Genomic DNA, 19,706 nt, shown 5'->3' on the forward strand with positions numbered 1-19,706 from the left:
AGTGTGTAGAGTTACATTCAAGCTATTTGAATCATTTTTCATGAATTCAAAAAGGCATGAATACTTTTTTTTCACAGGAAAAATTTTTTAAATATGAAATTTTGGTGATCAAAGATGAGTTTTAAGGGATACAATTATTGACTTCAGGGGGACTTGTGTTTCACAAAGCCAGATTGTTCAGCTACTTAATGCGTTTTGTGTCATTTCTGTTATGTTTATTTGTAAAAAAGCTGAATGAACACCCTGGGCTTGTAAGACATACTGTTTGTATAAGTGTGTAGTTATTTGGTAACACTTTACAATAAGGTTTCATTAGTTAACATGAACTATCAATAAACAACACTTCTACGGCATTTATTAATCTTAGTTAATGTTAATTTAAAATTTTACTGATACATTATTTAAATCAAAAGTTGTATTTGTTAACATTAGTTAATGCACTGTGAACTAAAATGAACAATTAAGTACCGTATTTTTATTAACTAACATTAACAAAGATTAATAAATACTATAACAAATGTATTGCTCAATGTTAGTACAGGTTAGTTAATACATTAACTAATGTTAACAAATGAGACCTTATTGTAAAGTGTTACCGCGTCTTTAGTAGTGTCAGTACACAATTAATAACATGAAAATATGTGTATTAGTCAGGCCATATTGAAAAAATGTATGAATCGGAGGTTGTATTTCTAGTGTTCTCAAATGTGTTTCTTTTCACATTTTCAGGTGAAATCAGTGAAAACTCACCCCATCTTCTTTGGCTCTATAGTTCAGTTCTTGCTTCACGGACACGATGAAGGTGATGTGTACGCCACTGGAGGACATGCCCAAATTGCACTGGTGAGGAAGGATATTAATTAATTAATTCACTTTTAGGTATATTTTGTCCATTCATCCTCATGCCCATCCAAACCTGTATTGTTTTTCTTCCTTGGACCACAAAAGCAGATGTTAAGCAGAATCTCTCATTTGTAAAGGAGAATTTTAACCCCAACATTAACAAAGTACCATTTATTAATTTTTATCATTAAAAATACATGTACATTGTAAATGAAGTACATTTATCACTGAGGAGGGAATTGAGTAAAACAGATTTCATAGGCCATCGTTTTGTTTCGTCTGTCCAATGGATCTCTAATCCAGAACTTTAATTGCTTGGATCGGTCACACAGGAATGTCAAGCAATTTGGAGATGGTCCTGTAAATGGCTGACAGTGCTTTGGTAACCTTCATTCTTAGATCCTGCGATCAGCATTTTTAATAATATTTTTTTGTAGTTAAAAGACATCCTAAAATGGCCTAGACAATATTATTTTAGTTCTTGTCAATTTAGTTTTTTGTTTCCAAATCAAATAGATGGATGAATGTATGACAAAAGAGTTATAGTCGTGACTAAACACTGCAGGACAGAGTTTCTCTCATTTGGTGTATACTGTATGCATGCGTTTCTCCAGTTGGACATTGAAAGCTGCACATAGCCAGCAAAGTTTAAACCCTTGTTTTAGCGCAGTGGTTAATTGACAGGTGAGTAGGAGGTCCTTCACTGCTGTTCGAACTCATCCGTCCACATGAATGTTTGTACTATGTGTTTTGTACTAGTAAACAAGCTCAGAAGATTTTGGATCTTTTTGCTTTTGTACAAGTCTCTGAGATGTGTTTCTGTAGGAACCGAAGGAGTTGTATGATGAGCAAAGAATCATTCCCATCTTTAAGATCGACAGACTGGCCACAGCCGAAGCCATTAAGGGACACATTGATAATGAGCTCACAAAGTAAGACTTGCCATTGATTCTGTATTTCACCTCAACAGTAAAGAACAGTCAAGGAGGATTGTTGAATAAATGTAAAAAAAAAATGTTTTTACCATACATTATTTGGTAATTCATAGTTTTTACTTCCCAAAAAAATTAATTGGACAGGTTTTTACTGAAAACTTACATAGAATACAATGTTAAACCATTTACAATTTATTTATTTTTTCACCACATATGGTAAGGTAGCAGGAAACGCTTAACGCTTGAAAAGCGTGGACACCGTTATTGTTGCGGCTGACCTTTTTGTATATGGATTTGTAGGAGTTTTTCCCTTTCAGATGCAAAATTCATGAGAGAGTATTTAAGGCGAGACACTACAGGTGAATAGGGTAAAATGTTAAAATAATCGATATCACCATGAAACTTCCTCAGTTGATTACTTGCACAAGTATATAAAAGTTTTTGAAATTTGTATGTTTAATTATGAAAATTAGGCATTATCTCATTAAATATGCACAATTTTGCATATTTTTTCGGTAGATCGATCTGAACACATAATAAAGCCAGGTGCAAAAAATTTTTTGCATTTTGTTTACACACAAGATGAAAAAATTATTTCTGAGGGATTTCAGGATATATGCTTTCATTACCTAGAAAATCAAAATATACTGTCCATAGCCTTAAAAAAATCTATTTTCGCCCTATTTTTTTAATTAAAATGTCACATAAATCAGGCCAGGAAAGATTTATTAACAAATCCCTCTGAAAATGTGTAACTGGAAAGTTTGGTGTGCATAGGTGCTACATAGGCTGAGATGTTTGTACTGGAGAATGACAAAAACATTTTTTTTTTTTTTTTTGAGAAAATGGCATTTAAAGATTTGTGATGTAAAAAATCATAATTTTTCAGTGGAAACAACTATTTACTGACACAATATCTTATCAAATCATTAGCAACAACAATGCAAAATCACATCAAAACTTTTAACACAGCATTTATGGCCTTCAACTGAACAGAAAAACAGTCAAAAACACACATCTAAATGTCAGAGCACGTCACGTGATGCATCTGAACCAATCACGTTGTCAGAAATTTACATCAGCTAATGAGATTTCACTTTTAGAGTTAAATGCCCATTGTACTTTCACGATTGGTTGCTGATAAAAAGGACATGACCATATTTGGGTCCGACAATAATGTACAGGAGAGAGAGAGCGCTTTCTAACGGTGTATGTGATGACGGGGTGAAGGCAGCAATCGCGGAGCAGCGTGTTGATTTAGAACGCCAACTTTTGTTGAATTTAGGAGAAATCTACAGACGCAAATAGACAAAGGGTAGTAAAATAAAGACCTAAATGTGTATTTTGGACTTTTTTTCACCACAAGTCTGAAAGAAGACAAATAGCCCAAAATCTCAAAATTGACCAGCGAAAAAAGATGTTTTTGCCTGCCGTGTCTCGCCTTAAATAAATCACACAACATGATTTACTAAGGTTTGCGCTAGTCAATTTATTGGTATTTGCTAGTGATTAGGGATGCACCGATACCACTTTTTCCAGACCGAGTCCGATACCGATACTTTTATTTTTGGTACTCGCCGATACCGTAACCGATACCTGTATTTTTATTTTTCAATATATTTTTAATTCATGCATTTGTCATTTTTAGAGAAACCAAAAGAATATCAACCATATTAGTTGTTTATTAAATTTAAACTTAATTTGTTCATCAAATATATATTTAATGCACTGCATATTCATTACTGTATAAATTAAATATAGAAGGATCTTTTTGTAAAGTAAAAAAAGGTAGCCTATTTAGTCAAGAGCAGTGAGTAATTTATTTGTCCTTTGTTTGATTAACATTAAAACACAGCAGCAGATTAATTAAACTGCTGCACCTTTAAGACCGAACGCACGGACCCCATTTGAATATACCGTCTACGTTCACTTGAGATATAACAGACTTTGTTTATTAGGATACTCGCCAAGACGGGCGTTTTTACATAGTTTTGTGTGAATTCATCCGTACAAGCGCAAGACGTGAAAGACTTCAATTCAGTATTCGCGCGCTGAGACGCTGGTTTTCAGGGCGCTGCTTTGGATGTTTGAAGTTCATGTAACTTCTTGATCTGCAAATGTCCTGTAACAATGCAGGCAACCACTCGTTAAACATAAATAAGGTAACAGTTCATGTTTTACTTACATATACGATTTAGTTTTAATCCAAATAACACGTGCTGAGTGAACAATCAGCAATCAAGAGCATTCAACAGAAGTTCTCTCTCGCTCTCTCTCTCTCTCTCAATAGTCAGTTAACGTTAATAATAGCTACATGCCTCGTTTTACTTTCTTTGCCATTGACATCCGACTGAACTACAAACTTTCCACTGACGTCTGATGCGCTCGACCAGCTCGCGCGTCTGTGCCGGGGCGCGCTCAATCCACTGCGCATTTTTCTCTTATCAGCTCGCGCACCACAGCTATATAGGCGTTAGTATATTCTGTTTAATATTTCAATAATAAGATATATTTTACTTCATAAACAGCCTTCCTTTTTATCCCCATTGTAATTTCTGTTATCAGTGTTTCTTTGTCTGGACACAAACACTGTACACACACTGCCTGGTATCGGTTGTTGGTATCGGGGCATTTTTACGAGTACGAGTACATGAGCTCAGTATCGGGCCCAATACCGATACTGGTATCGGTATCGGGGCATCCTTACTAGTGATGCACCGAAATGAAAATTCTGGGCCGAAACCAATACCGAAAATTTAGGATGCACTTGGCCGAAAACCGAAACTGAAGCCGAAAATGGCTTCTTTTAAAAACTTTAATATATATTTATATTGCTTAATTTTTAATGGATCTGAAATGAAAAATCACAAACCAATAGAATAATCATCAAACTTTTATTAACACTATAGGGATGTCAATTTTCACAAATTCCCATGATCGATCGTCGTTTATATTAACGATAAATTAATCGTTAGCTATACTGCATATGCGTCTGCTGCAGTGGCATGGCCAACAGCGTGACAGGGTCGGCAAATCCTGCTCAGAAAAATTTGCATTTGTAAAATGTTTCAATGTTATTGATCATTTAATTAAATTAATTATTTAATAATCAAATATAATTACTACTACTAATACAACGCGTCACCAGCGCCGCCTCAGATGCGTGCAGAATGTGTGACTGTGGACGTGCTCTCCCTGGACAACGCCCTGAAGACGGCACCTAAACCCAATGCATTCACAACTATTTAATACAATAGTGTTCTCATGTTATGTAATATGTCAGTCCCAAATTATTCATCGTTATTATTAGTCGTGCATTTCTGTTTGAGCTGCGCGCGCTGAATGTATAGGCTACCGTTAAACTGGAGCACTTAGTTTGCTAGCGCGTTATTTAACTCAAAGAAACGCATGCTATATGAGATTAATCAGATATGTTCAAAATAAACATAATATTACAAATTATTTCTGCACAAAATGACGCGAATGCACAAGTGAACTTGAACTAAGTTACGTGCCATTCATTCAGAATGACTCCGGTTGTGAACGCGCTCTTCCTGGAGCAACGCGACACGGCAACTAAACTCAAATAATGCACAAGGTTTTATTACAATATTGTTCTCTTTATAATGTTATGTAATATGACAGTCCTCCCAATAGTCATTATTAGTCGTGCAGTGCCGTTTGAGCTGCGCGCGCTGAAGCTGATCACGCGCACTACAGCGTTAATTCAAGGGATGCATCCAATATAAGATAAATCAAATATAGATAGGCGGATATCCCGGATGGGAGGGGCGCGGTTGACATTTGTTTTCGGTTGACATTTTCGGCTGGCTTTTTTATTTCGGCCCGAAACCGATAATGCCATTTTCGGCGACCGAAATTTCGGTGCACCCCTAGTATTTGCACCATTATTTAACGCCCCAAAAAAGCATGTCTTAACCGATTTTGCGCTTATTTGCTGCGCCTGTGGTGTTTGTAGATCACCCGCATTTTCATCTGCTTGTTTGCGACCCTATGCTAATTCGCGCTGCTCTTGATAGATTGCCCTGTTTAGTAAATCTGGCTCTTTGTGATTTAATTACTTTTTCTTATCATCAGACTTCCAGACCAGTTGAGGGTTACATGGCCTGAGGGAAACGCTTGGGCTGAGAAAGATGCTCGTCCAGCTGGGACACCCATGGGTAAACCAAGTCACACACATACAAACACTTTGCACTGCTAAACTTACATTATATAGATTAGCCACAGGTAATAACCTTTATTTCATAAAACTCAAAATATACTCTCACAAGCCCATGCCCTTATCTTTTACCAACAGAACAAAGTTTTTAGTATAAATCTGTTCTTGTCCAGGTCCGATTCAAGTGGAGATATTGAACAAAAATGAAGAATCGATGTCTCGACTGCCTGTTGCCGGCAATGCTAAGAAACTGAAAGTTGAACTGAAAGTCATCTGGCACTGTGAGTCACATTTATTATTTTTAATTTTTGTTTGGAAACTGCAGGAAAGGTAATAGAGTGCCGATACATGATCTCCATCTGCTGTTATTCGGCTGACCAGCAGGTGGAGCAAGCGCATGTTGACAAAGACTAAAGCAACGGGTAGAGATTCATTCATTCATAAAAATGGATTTACAAAAATGGAGCAAGCAATAAGTATTTGTGATGATTATCAGGGCCAGTATATATGGAAAAGCTGATGAAGACACAAAAGCTGTGTTTACATTTAAGTCTTCACAGTTAGCAGCTTTCTCTACCGTGAACAAGATTCCACGATGCTGATGTACAGATCAAACGTTAAATCTATTTCTCTTGTTTGTTTAGTTTCCTTAATTTGCCCTGCAGTGTAGCTTTAAGGGCATCCCACTTTATGAAAAAATAATTCAGCCTTGAATAAGAATTGTGGGGATGAGAGTAAAAAGTATAATCTCTGTTAATAGGGTGCAGCTCCCTTCAGATATTCACCAGACAATGATCCGTACAAATATTATGTAAAGTGTACAAGGATTTACAGCCTTTTGAAAACTAGGGTGAGAATTTATCCAAATTACCATCCAGTACGCAATTGAAATCACCCCCTAAAAATCCTATACTCTTACAAAGTTGGTTAAACTTTAGGACCACATGTGATAAAAAATTAGGACAGTCTATATTTGGAGCATATACATTCCCAATCCCAATAGTAATGTGTCTACCAAGGATGAAGCCAGTGTGAGGCCGGTTGGATGTACTGCCAAATTCTCTGAAATGACTTTGGAGACGGCTTATGGTAGAGGAATGAACCTTCAATTCATGGGCAACAGCTCTGGTGGACATCCCTGCAGTCAGCATGCCAATTGCACGCTCCCTCAAAACTTGTGACATCTGTGGCATTGTGCTGTGTGATAAATTGCACATTTTAGAGTGGCCTTTTATTGTGGCCAGCCTAAGGCACACCTGTGCAATAATCATGCTGTCTAATCAGCATCTTGATATGCCACACCTGTGAGGTGGATGGATTATCTCGGCAAAGGAGAAGTGCTCACTAACACAAATTTAGACAGATTTGTGAACAATATTTGAGAGAAATATGCCTTTTGTGTACATAGAATAAGTCTTAAATCTTTGAGTTCAGCTCATGAAAAAAGGGGGCAAAAACAAAAGTGTTGCGTTTATAATTTTGTTCAGTGTGTGTGTGTGTATATATATATATATATATATATATATATATATATATATACACACACACACAACTGGCGTTATATGGTGAGTGGAACAAAAACTTTAAATTAATCTCATAAATTGTTTTGATGCTGTCCTGGAGAATATCTCCAGGAAGTTTCTAGTATGCCTAGTAAGATCTTGATCATCGGGTTCAGGTGTTTAATTGGTGTTGGAGCTAAACTCTGCAGGACAGTGGCCCTCCAGGAAGAGGATTGGACACTCCTGTCATAGGCTGCGTTTACACTTGGCATTAATATGCGACCTGTAACCGGGTGTTGTCCACATACACATTGGAATGTTATCCGATCAGCGTGTCTTGGTCCAGAGGTAGTCAAGGACACATTGTGATCAGATCCAGCCGTCGTGTCTGCATTTACAGGTGGATGTCATATAAATCCATAAGTCTCCCCACGTGGCTGTCAGAAAATAATGGCCAGACGCAGTTTAGACAAATTAAACTTATTTTAACCTTACAATAAACGTCAATATTTAAAACCATTTATTTAGACTTGCATGATACTGTGTGTGTCATGTGTGTGTCATTTTTCATTTTAACTGCAACATTATCTGAACGAGGCGATCGCCTGTACAATCACAGCTGTGAGTAATGAGATCTTAATGAAGAGCGTGCGCTGCTTTTCCAGAGGAATAATGGGAATAAACTTTATTTTTTAATGTTTTAAATGTTGAATGTTTTTATTGTTTCAGCATCTTTATTAATCTCCCATATAGTCATTGCACGCTAACTCTAAACCCCAATGATCGATGATGTGACTTGTTTAACATTATCAACCCAGTTATTTTTGTATGATCAACTCTGGAAGTATCCCTTCGTTCAAAAAACTTAATTTGATCTAAGACTGGAGATTGCACAGGAAAGTAAAGTGAGTGAGTGAAAGCAATTGGGACATTGCTTAATTTGTATCATCTTTACTCTTAATTTGGTGTCGTGCTACAGACCTAATTTAAATATTATGCAAAAACAGAAATCCGATCGGTTATCCAGATACAGAGGCTACTTAATATGAATGTAAATGCACCGTGTCCTGATTGGCTAATGATCCGATCTGCTTGATCGGATCATGGTGATCGCATGTTAATGCCAAGTGTAAACGCAGCCATAGTCTCATAGCGCACCTGCAGAATGCCGATTAATTGATCACATAAAAGCACATTGTTATTTTTTTTAAGGACTGCATCATCATATTATATATAACTATGTAAATCCAATGAAATGTAAATTGTTGTTATTCTTTTGTAATGTTCATGTAGAATATGCTACTGAAATAGTTTTTTAATGGGCTTGTATCCTATTCTTCCTTTAGCTCCTAAAGGAGATGTCGAGACTAACACTTACACTGGTGTGCATTCATCCAAATGGGAATACTGGTTCAAGACCATGGGTAAAAATCAATGAATCATCACATATGCTCAGTCACGTGACTTTTTCCACTCCTCTAAATTTATGACCATGTGCATGTATTGTATTTTTACTAAGAAAGATGAATAAATATTGCAACAAATGTATTCCTCATTGTCAGTTAAAGGATTAGTTCACTTTTAAAGTGAAAATTCTGTCATCATATACTCACCCTTAAGTGGTTTCAAACCTGTATGAATTTCTTTCCTCTGCTGAACACAAAGGAAGATATTTAGAAGAATGTCAGTAACCAAACAGTTTTTGGTTCCCAATGACTGCCATAGTAGGAAAAAAATATACTATGGCAGTCATTGGGAACCAAAAACTGTCTGGTTACCGACATTCTTCTAAATATCTTCCTTTGTGTTCAGCAGAGGAAAGAAATTCATACAGGTTTGAAACAACTTAAGGGTGAGTATATGATGACAGATTTTTCATTTTAAAAGTGAACTAATCCTTTAATATTAGTTAATGCATTAAGGAAGTGTTTTCTCTTCCAGAGAATCTCAGTAAGCTTGGGATGTACACACTGCATCTGCAGACTATTCTGAGTGACAACCAATCCGATGAATGGGCTGGAAAAAGACTACCCAATTACACTCTCAATTTCTCGATTAAAGGTAAAACACACATTGGTCCTGTTTACACGTTTATCGGCCCCGGGTTATTAGAGGGATTATTTTTTGTTGTTAGGAGAAATTTATATAAATTAAAATTTTCAGATTTTTTTTATTATGATCGATATGAACTGTCGTTTTATGGAAAATAGCTGCTTTACAGTTTTTTATTTTTTATTAATGAATTTTCATTTTTGATCATCATTTAAATAGCTAAATGATCAAATATTCTGTTATATGAGTGAAGCATGGTCATTGTAGTTACCTGCAACGTAAAATCATAAAAACATTTTTGTTTCTAGTAATAAAATAAACATGAACTGAAACGAATAAAATGTAAAAAAAAACGTAAACTTATTTATCTCAGTTAGTTAAGCAAGGAAGCATTTCTCATTTTCATTTGAACTTGATGTACTAAAATAACTAAAACTAAAACTGAAGGAAAATATTATAAAAACTACATGGACATATATATTTTTTTTTAAATATTTTGAAAAATACAATAGTATCCAAATTATAGCCTAATTAAAATAACACTGGAATGAAGTAAAAAATAATAATAATTCATATCAGATTCCATGTTAAATCTTTGTCTCTTGTCTCTGGGTTTCTCCAACAGAAGGAGAAGCAGTATCTTTTAAGCTAGGCATCGTTTCTTCTCCTGTCTTAGTGGGAGTTCCCTTCAGTATTCCTCTAGACTTTAAGGATGAGTTTGAATATCCCACTCAGCCACCCTGTAACATTGAACCCCAGCTGGAATGTAGGTAGGTCAAAGTAGATACACACATGCTAGAGTACATGCTTTAGAAATGTCCTTTTAACAATGTTATTGACAATGTTATCAGTTTATTGTATTTATAAAGTATACTTCACCCAATAATGTAAATTCTGTCATCATGTACTCACCCTCATGTCATTTCAAACCTATCAAATTTTCGCTTATCTTCCAAACACAAGTGAAGGTATTTTTTATGAAATCTGAGAGATTTCTGTCCCTCCATTTTTAGTAAATTCTCCTAAATCTTAAAAGATCTAAAAAAAAAAAAAAAGTCATAAAGACATCATAATAATTCGAGTGGTCTAATCTAAATCCATGTCTCCTGAAGAGAAGCCATGGCTTTATATTATGAACAGATTTACAACACGCATACTGTAGTAAACACAAATGCATGTGTGACGTGCAAAAACAACATGAGAGGGAGTAAATGAAGAGAGAATTGTAATTTTTGGATGAACTAACCATTTACAGTTTGGGAATAGTTATTTTGACACGCTTTCTTGCGATTAGAACTGTCATTGATCATCTGAAGCGCATACGTGCTGGAGCGGAGTGAAAGCAAAATTTAACTCGCCACATCGTGTTTTTAGTTTTGGTAATATGATGATTCAAAGCTTTTTAGATTTATTCTTATCATATAAGTAAGTGCATTAATGCATTAAAAGTGCGGATGGCTTTTCTGTGTAAAAGAGATTCAACAAGTGCCTGCATTGAAAGCATAAGAAAAAAATTAAGTTTACATAGTTTCAGTAACAGTACTATATTTAATGTCGAATATAATGTATAATAATGCAATGGGGCAATATTTGTGGATCCTGATAATGCCAAATGTCGGATTTTACCAGTTAAAAAGGGCTTACATTATTTATAGTCTATGGATAGAAGAATTCTGTGTTTCAGGTTCAGAATCATGAATACTTTTATTCTGGTGTCACCATTGTTTTACTGCTTTACCTGTTCTCTTTTTGGTTTCAGCTATCCTAATTCTAATTTCATAATACAATTCAGTTTTATTGTTCAGTGACACACCTAGTCAATTGTTAATTACATGCATACAAGGTTCAATTAAATTTTGAATATTGTAAATTCTTTATTAAGTTGAATGTACAACAAAGTTATTGGAAATTTTTAATGTTTTGGAAACAAATCTGTTATTTGAATTTCAGTAATTTAAAAAAAAAATTTTGTTCCAAAAATCGTGATGCGGATCTAATAGTGAATCCAGTATCGTGATGCGGATCTAATAGTAAGCTGATACACCCCTATAAAATAAACAACAAAGCGAAAGTAAAGAGGCAGCCTCTGTCGGACGACTGCCGCAAAAACTAAAACAAAACAGCAACATAAAGTGCAGGCTTGGTCCTCTCTCGTCCTTCACTAGGTGCGTTTCCATTACAGACTTGTGCAAAACTTTTGCGATATTTTTTTTCTTCTAAATATCGATAAAAACCTATTGCGAAATGATGGCGTTTCCATTAACCGATGTTATGCGACTAAAACTTAATTTTTTCCGTTCTCGCGATAATTCAGTCATTCCAAAAATCATGGCGGCGGACGTTGGTAGGTTTATATATATCACAGCCACGCACTAGACATGATTATTATTATTATTAATGGAAAGAGACGTATAGCGTGTTATCCAAGCATTAATGTCAAGGAAAGACCCTTATACTGTGAGCGGCACATACAGGAGGTGTTTCTCACTCATTTCTGCTCCGAGGTCTTGATTGTGTCATTTCTTTGAGGTTTAGAATCCAGTATTTCTCTAATTCTTTTGACTTTTATGAATTTAATAAAGAACTCTGTCTCACATTCTGTCCAAACACACCGCGTCTTCTGTCAGGTGACTGTAAATGTGCAAAAACTGTTTCCATTGAAGGTTTGCGAAATATTTATTTTTCGGATTGCCTGAAAAAATTGCCTGAGCGTAAAAACTTTTTTGCGATAAATGGGAGTTTTTGTGAAATTGACGTGTTTCCATTGAGCGTATTTTCAATTCGCGCAATTTGAAGGGTAATGGTAACGTGGCTACTGTTGTCACTCCTCCTTTTATCCTTCCAGAGCTCCTCCATGAGACTCGAGACTGGTGTGACGCTCATTAGCAGTCGCTCCACCGACCTCGCTCCGCTTTCACAGCTCTTTGCCCCGCACTGCTCGTCACAGTCCTAACATTGTCTGACCATTGATTTACCCTTTACTTGGTCTTTCCAATTACTCTTCATTGCTTTTTACTGCTATTAACCAATGTTATTAAAAAGTATTAAAAGGTAAAAAAAATTATTTGCTGAAAATTAAGCCAAAATAAAAGGCCCAGTACTCTCAGCAGAGTACACTTTTTTTAGACCGACGACTTTAAGCCCGATTTTCACTCGCCAACGGGTTTGGTGAGATCGCTGACAAATGCCGAAATCATAGGCAAATCGGTGCTCGTTCACGCGAGTGACAATCACGCAGTGTGAATGATTAAAGACGCGATCTGAGAGAATCGCTGACGCCTGTGAGATATTTGGTATTATTTGATATTTTTTGCTAAGTAACTGGACCTGTCTGCGATTCAAAATCCTGCTGTGTGAAAGTGTTCTGACTGAAAACTACATCGGCAATAACTTACAGCCAATGAGAGATCAAGAAACAGGACAGCGGGATGTTCGGGGAGGAGTTCTAGACCAGAATATTTTTTATTTTAAAATATATACAGTTACAATTATATCAAACAGAAACAAAGCACAAATATTTGCTTGACCAACAGCAGCACATTGCAAAATTATTTATTTACCCCCAACTATCTTTACAGAACACACAATCCTTGCTCCCCTCGTCTCCCCAACCATTTCCTCCTGCATAATCTGTTCTTCTTTTTCTCCTTTTCGCTGCAAATCATCGCACAGACTATTTGGATCGCAATCATTTTGACAATTCAGTCTCGCACAAGAACTCCTGTCTCACGCACGTGTGATCTTGCGTTATTTCCTTATCACTTCTCGCGTGTGTTTGGTTGTGAAACGTAGTTTGTTGACCAGACAGAAGTTGTCGGCAATTTTTCCGATTGTAAAGTCATGCAGTGTGAAACCTCCTGTCGCCGATCCATCGTGCAGGGAGCACACACCACCAACTGAATGTTACCCCAGATATTCACGCAATGTGAAAATAACTCAACTGTGACCTGACTACTTTGAAAATCGTGCAGTGTGAACTCGGCATTAGGAGAAGCCACACTGCAGGACTGTGAGTCAAATATTCTGACACTGCCAGAATTTCGTCTGAGATAAAATTGGATCGCTGCGTTCATCATGTCTGTGAACATGTCAAACTAACGTTCAAAGACTTTAGATTTTAGGATCAGAGGATTATTTTAAGATTTGCTAAATTTGACGGCCAAATCACGGCCAAAATCGCACAGTGTGCACCCGGCTTAAATGTGTGTTTGTAGGTGGCTACAGATCATTCTTCTATTTTCTATCCTTTTCTATTCCCTGTGTTTTTCTGATGATAAAATGTCTCTTTCTCTTTAGTTCACTAAAGTTGAGTTATGAAGGGATCGCAGTCGGGACCACTTCTGTCATCAAAAATGTGAGGGTCATGGGAAAGTTCAATCGTCAAAGCCAGGTTAGCAGTGTTTTATTTCATTTTATCATTCTGGGCAAAGTTTACTCTGTTAGAGATTCACAACCAATTCGCCATCGAAACATTGACTCAACCAATATTATCTGTTTGAAGTGTTTTAGTTAAAGTGAGTTTGCTGATTTTCAGCCTGCATTGCAACATTTGCAATGTTGGTAGTATATGTAAATTAACAATGTTTACACTTTCTTTGTGTTACCTGGACAGAGAAATTCAAGTTTAGGTGCATAGGTGGTCGACGCATGACGTCGTTCTGGCAGCTTGGATTTGCATGTGATATGTGTGTTTGTGTATGTGTGTTGTTAACAGATGTACTACACAGTGAAGGTGCACATTCCAGGCATGAAGGAGAACAACCAGTCTCTTCAAATTCTTCTGCAACCCGGTATGACCAAAAACACAGAAACAGCAAGAGAAAGAAGACCTGTAAATCAGAATGTAAAATCCAGATGACATTTATCTTCCAGGCCCGCCGCACACTCTGGTAGTGTTTCCGGATCAAGATGTGGTCTCTGTCGAGAATAGGACTCCAGCAAACTTAAGAGTGGAAGTTCACGATGAGTACCAAAATATCACCACTCATCCTAAACTCGTGGTCCGCTGCCAGGTAGAACTCATGAACAAACAAATTAAATTATACTACTATCAAATTAATACAGACTTATGGTAATTATAGCTAAAAAATCTACCCACCAACCCTAAACATACCCTTTCCATAAAATGTCATAATTAAAATTCTTTAAAAAAAACTGAGGAAAACAAACAGGATGACTCTGGTGATCTGTTATTTGAGCTGTATGTATTATCACTAGGTGGGCATTTGTATTGACTCAATCCCCCTTTAATTTCTGACCATACTGGAACAAGATCGCATGAGTGTTTGAATCGCGATTGTGATCTTTTAACGATAAATCGAGCCGCTTTGATGATTGTATAATTAAACTTTATAAAATTGAATTAAATTGAATAAATTACATTGAATCAGAGTTCATTTGGCACAGGATTAAAGTTCATCTTCTGATTGGTGCGATGTGTGTTTGTAGTTGCTGGGAGCCCCTGATCTGCTAGCGGATGTGGTGGACTGCAGTAACACTGGTTCTGGACTCATGCTGACCAAACCACTATTGCTGAAGTCCGTAATCACTGAACAAATCCTTACTGCGAAGTTCAACATTCCTGTAAGTTGCTGTACTTCCCCCATACATATTAATCTGTTTATTTTATAACCACCTTGATACTTTATTTGCTTTGAGCTCTGGAATTTTCTGCTTTTAATATTTAGAAGCATGTTGCTTCATGTACATTTAATCGAGGTGCAAGTTAAAAAAGAAATACATTTAATAGGGATGCACAGTATATTTGTGATTTTATCATCATTTGCTGTCAGTGTTTTGTCTGTATTGTCTGATTTCAGGCCTTTTCCATTAAAACAAAAATAAAAATATAATACTTTTTTTTTTTTTTACTTTGCATTAATTGCAGTGTCTGTTTTTAGTAATGGATTATTTATTCAGCCACACTGATATGGGTTTTGAGCTGCTCGATTACGGCAAAAATCCAAAAAATGTTGGTCAATATTGTATTCACGATTATTTTACACGGTTATGAGTGGGACATATGACCAAAACCTTATATTTTTATTAACAATATATCAAGTATATATTTTTAAGGTATTTTTAAGGAAATAAGGTTGCTATGGCAATTTTTTATAATTTGGATTTCACAGCACCAGCAGAATACTAGACTAACTAATGAAAGGAAAAAAGTTATCAAATTATTGAAAATAAGTAAACCGTCAGTCAGTATAAAAAAAAAGAAAAAGCAAAGTACAAACAACAGGACAAATACAATAGAAAATTTTTTTATGAAACAAACAGTGCTTTAAGTTTTTCATGCAAGTCTATAAATATTCAGCTTACTAAATCAATAAAATAAAACACGGCTTAGCCTGCACTGTAAGAATTAAACTTGCTTTGATTCTTATTAAAGCTATTAGTCATTCAGTCTAGAGCAGTGAGTGATTTTCTTATTTTCTTTTTGTTGAATTAACATTTAAGGATTAAGACAGCAGGCGGTTTATTAGGCCGCTGCCACTTTAAGAATACACATATCCAATATATGTTCAACTGAAGACATAACCGACTGGGTTTACGCGAATGCTCGCCAAGCCCTGCATTTTGACATTTGAAAATTCAAAAAAGTTGAAAATTCACTTATCCATGTTCCGCTTGCGCGTGCACAGAAAGCCACTTGAGGAACAGCGCAAGTACTCTTGTATGCATTTAATAATAAGCATGTTATTAAATAGGTGAGTTAAACTCACCTTACATGATTTTACTGATTTGCACATTAGGTTTGGACTTTTTAGGAGGAACGGAATAGAGCACACTATTTGTTTTATCACGATTGTCGTATTTTCATTTGTTGGAAGCTAAAATCGATTCTAATTTTCAAATAATCATTGAGCTCTATTGTAAACATTATGTGATAATGATGCTTGCCCTTTTATGTGTCGGTTTCAAAAACAAATCGACAATGTCAATACATTATATTGTATATTGTTCAAAATAAGTTTTCAATTAATTGTTTACCGTCTCCTTTTCTTATAGTTTATTAACTGTTTAATCTGCTTAAACCGTTTAACTTGATATCCACATGATTATATTTATGTGCACAGAACCATAGAACAGTGGCATGTGTGGCACGTCAACTGCGCATCTTGCCCAGCACACAAATATCTCGTTTGGAGGTCTACAGACAGGAAGAGGGCTCTGATGATGTCATGGTGCTGCAGAATTCAGAGCGCATTGATTGGACAGCAGGAGACATACTAGGAAACCTGCACTTCAGACTGTACGATGAGGGCAATAGACTGGTTCCTCTTCTGCCGAAACTTACCAGCAAGATTAAGGTGTGAGTTTGATTATATATGTGATTTGTTTTTGTATTTTGAGACTATTTCTAGAGACTAGAGATGCACCGTTTACAATTTTCTAGGCCGATTCCGATTTTGCTTTGAGTTTGACCTGCCGATACCGATTTTAGCCGATTCCGATTTAGTTTTTTCTAACCACTTTACAGCACACACAAATATTTATTTTCTATCTTTTCTTTAACCCTTTCATGTGTAAGTTTAAAATATTTTAAATGACCCCCCAGATTTTTTTCAAGGCGAATGATGTTTTAGAACGTTCCCTTTAATGTTTCCATGGCGATGCGTCACACGATAGGATACACCGCAGCCACAATAACACGGTATGACAGATATTTCGCTTTTACTTTTTTATTCAAAATATTCACAAACTTGCTTACCATGTCATCAACTATCTGATATTCCGATTCTCAAATATGTGTAAGTGAGTGTGTTTGGTCGTTTAAAAACCTTTATAAATAATCTTGATCTATAATCTTGATTATAGATCTTGATCATGAGTTGGGTGCCGCAATCCTGTCAATCGGATTTACAGCACGTGAATTCATCAGTTTCTCCCGAAATAAATGCAAGATAGTGGCTGGTGAACTGTGAGAAGTATAGAGTAAACTTTATAGTTACTTCCACTATGTTTGTCTGATATGAATAACACACGTCGGCAAATTATATTTGAATAGATTGTTATTGCTGCCTCCACAGACATCAGTGTGTATTTTACAAATTCAAAATGTATTGTTTTACTCGTGCTTATGTGTAATTAAATGTCTGAAACCTAAAAATAAACATTATGCGGTTGAAAACACTGCTGAGTTGTGAAATATGACAGCACTGAACGCGTCCGACTTTGTCTCAGCGCCAGCCAACGCGCGAACGCACAGTTTGAATCTGGCAGTTATGCGACGTCACTGAACATTCTAAATGTGGCAGCGTATTCTCAGGGGCACAGAAATAAAAATCCCATATATGAGACCGTACCGCTCAAAAGGTTAATCATGCGGCGCCCTCGAGTGCATTTGACTGGCATAAAATCGGCATATGTCAGCCGATCACGTGAAAATCGGCCAATTCCGATCAATCAGTGCATCTCTACTAGAGACTGGATCTGTTTGCACAAACATATTATTGTACTCAGTTGTGTGTGTCTTTGTGCTTGTCTTGCAGGTGAATTGGACCTCAATGTTAAACGCAGAAGAACTTTCTCAGGGAAAACTGCCAAATTTATGTGTCCCATCTCAAGCACAGAGAGAGCAATACTACCATGTGTCTTTCCATGACCAGCACACGGTCAACATGTCATTCTTTATTGTGTAAGCTCATGTGCTGTTTATGTCGGTTTTTCATTATATACCTAAATATTTTTGCAGAAGCATATCTATATACTGTATGTGTGTCTCTCCAAAGGCCTCGTCCAGATGAGCCTGAGCGTTTGCGGGTCAACCTCAGTGAGTCATCTGTCAAAATGGGCGAAATTCTGTCAGGAAACATATGTAAGTACCATCTGTAGGTTTCGTCATAATAATAATTTGATTTGTATTGACCGCCGCAATAACCTCCATCGCCTGGTAGAAACATGTAATATAAAAGACTACTTTCAAAAACATTAACACATCTTTCTGACCTCAATCTTTTGAACGGTAGTGCAAGTTTGTCACACAAATCTATTGTATGACTTCAGGCAACCTGGGATATAGCACTCAAGTTGTATAGTCTACTGTTATGAAACTGTCCTGATACTTTTATGTTGCATCTGGGTTTTGCTAAAGCATCAGATTTGGTTAATTGTAATTGAATGAAGAAGAGCACATTGGTCAAAACTGCTTCTTCTATGATCCACAGATTAAAGAAATTAATGCGTTTGGAAAGCCTTGTAAAAAGAAGTAAACTTTAGCATACTTAATCACGGAAATAATATACTTTACATTCAGTTCACACTTATATTCTTAATTATAAAACTGTTAGTTCCAGTCCATGATTCTGATTGGTCAATAATGTTTTCAGACACTTGATTGCATGTTAATTGCACTTAAATGGAAATGTATTATAGTTGACATTTATATTTAATACAATATTTTGAACTTTTGAGTGCTTTCTGACCCACTTAAGTAGTTAAGTACATCTTTATGTCATTTCATAATTCTATTGTCTTGTTTACTGCCGAATGTTCTGACATGCATTTATGATCAAATAAAGGGTACTTTAATGTAATTTCTATTGAAACTGTGTATCGCTTAACAGACACTTCATGTGTAGATCACTCAGCAGTTTTGTGATTGTTAAAGAAGATTAAACTTATATTTCCCTCTCAGATGTGGAAGTGATTGATCAGCACGGGAATAAAACCGACTGTCTAAATGCTGAAAGTGTGAAGAGTTTGAGTGTGTCTGCGGATGACCTGGATAAAGAAGCTCTGGCCGTAGAATGGCAGGTAAACACAACCACAGGCACAAACAAATGGACATTTGTATTACTAAAAATGACATTAAAACAAATCAGACTACTTCAAATGTGAAATTGTTGTTAGGGCTGGGACGGTTACCGCATTACCGCAATACCGCGGTCACGTGACGCCTACCACAGGTCTGAGCTCGTCACCGGCATCACCGTGTGCACGTTGTGTCTAATGACATGGATTCATTGATTCTAATGACATGGATTATGTCTAATGACAATGTGTCTTACATGGATTCAAGGTTTTCTAAACAAAACGTATCAAACGTTGGAGAAAATCCGAACTGCCAACTAAGCGTGATCGATCACCAAATATAACGTGACATGCACTTGGAAATCAAAAGTTAGTGTATATTTAGTAAAAATACAGCTTTCATTAGTTGTTACAAGTGTAGGCTACTAATTACTA

At 36.2% G+C, this 19,706-nt stretch overlaps 1 protein-coding gene across 2 annotated transcripts in view; it reads left to right on the plus strand.

Moving 5' to 3' along the window:
* The window catches only part of smchd1 (structural maintenance of chromosomes flexible hinge domain containing 1), a 60,430-nt gene that overhangs the window by 14,814 nt on the left and 25,910 nt on the right, over positions 1-19,706 (plus strand). For both annotated transcript variants that reach the window (XM_079590976.1, XM_079590975.1), the window contains 15 exons: positions 730-843; positions 1,669-1,775; positions 5,877-5,959; positions 6,132-6,239; positions 8,807-8,884; positions 9,402-9,521; positions 10,138-10,282; positions 13,809-13,902; positions 14,227-14,302; positions 14,385-14,524; positions 14,961-15,095; positions 16,595-16,828; positions 18,011-18,156; positions 18,251-18,336; positions 19,156-19,274. In XM_079590976.1, coding sequence (XP_079447102.1) covers positions 730-843; positions 1,669-1,775; positions 5,877-5,959; positions 6,132-6,239; positions 8,807-8,884; positions 9,402-9,521; positions 10,138-10,282; positions 13,809-13,902; positions 14,227-14,302; positions 14,385-14,524; positions 14,961-15,095; positions 16,595-16,828; positions 18,011-18,156; positions 18,251-18,336; positions 19,156-19,274 — 1,785 coding nt within the window. The remainder of the gene's footprint in view (positions 1-729; positions 844-1,668; positions 1,776-5,876; positions 5,960-6,131; positions 6,240-8,806; positions 8,885-9,401; positions 9,522-10,137; positions 10,283-13,808; positions 13,903-14,226; positions 14,303-14,384; positions 14,525-14,960; positions 15,096-16,594; positions 16,829-18,010; positions 18,157-18,250; positions 18,337-19,155; positions 19,275-19,706) is intronic.

This window comes from Phoxinus phoxinus (assembly GCF_949152265.1).
Source record: "Phoxinus phoxinus genome assembly, chromosome: 2".
Taxonomy (NCBI): Eukaryota; Metazoa; Chordata; class Actinopteri; order Cypriniformes; family Leuciscidae; genus Phoxinus; species Phoxinus phoxinus.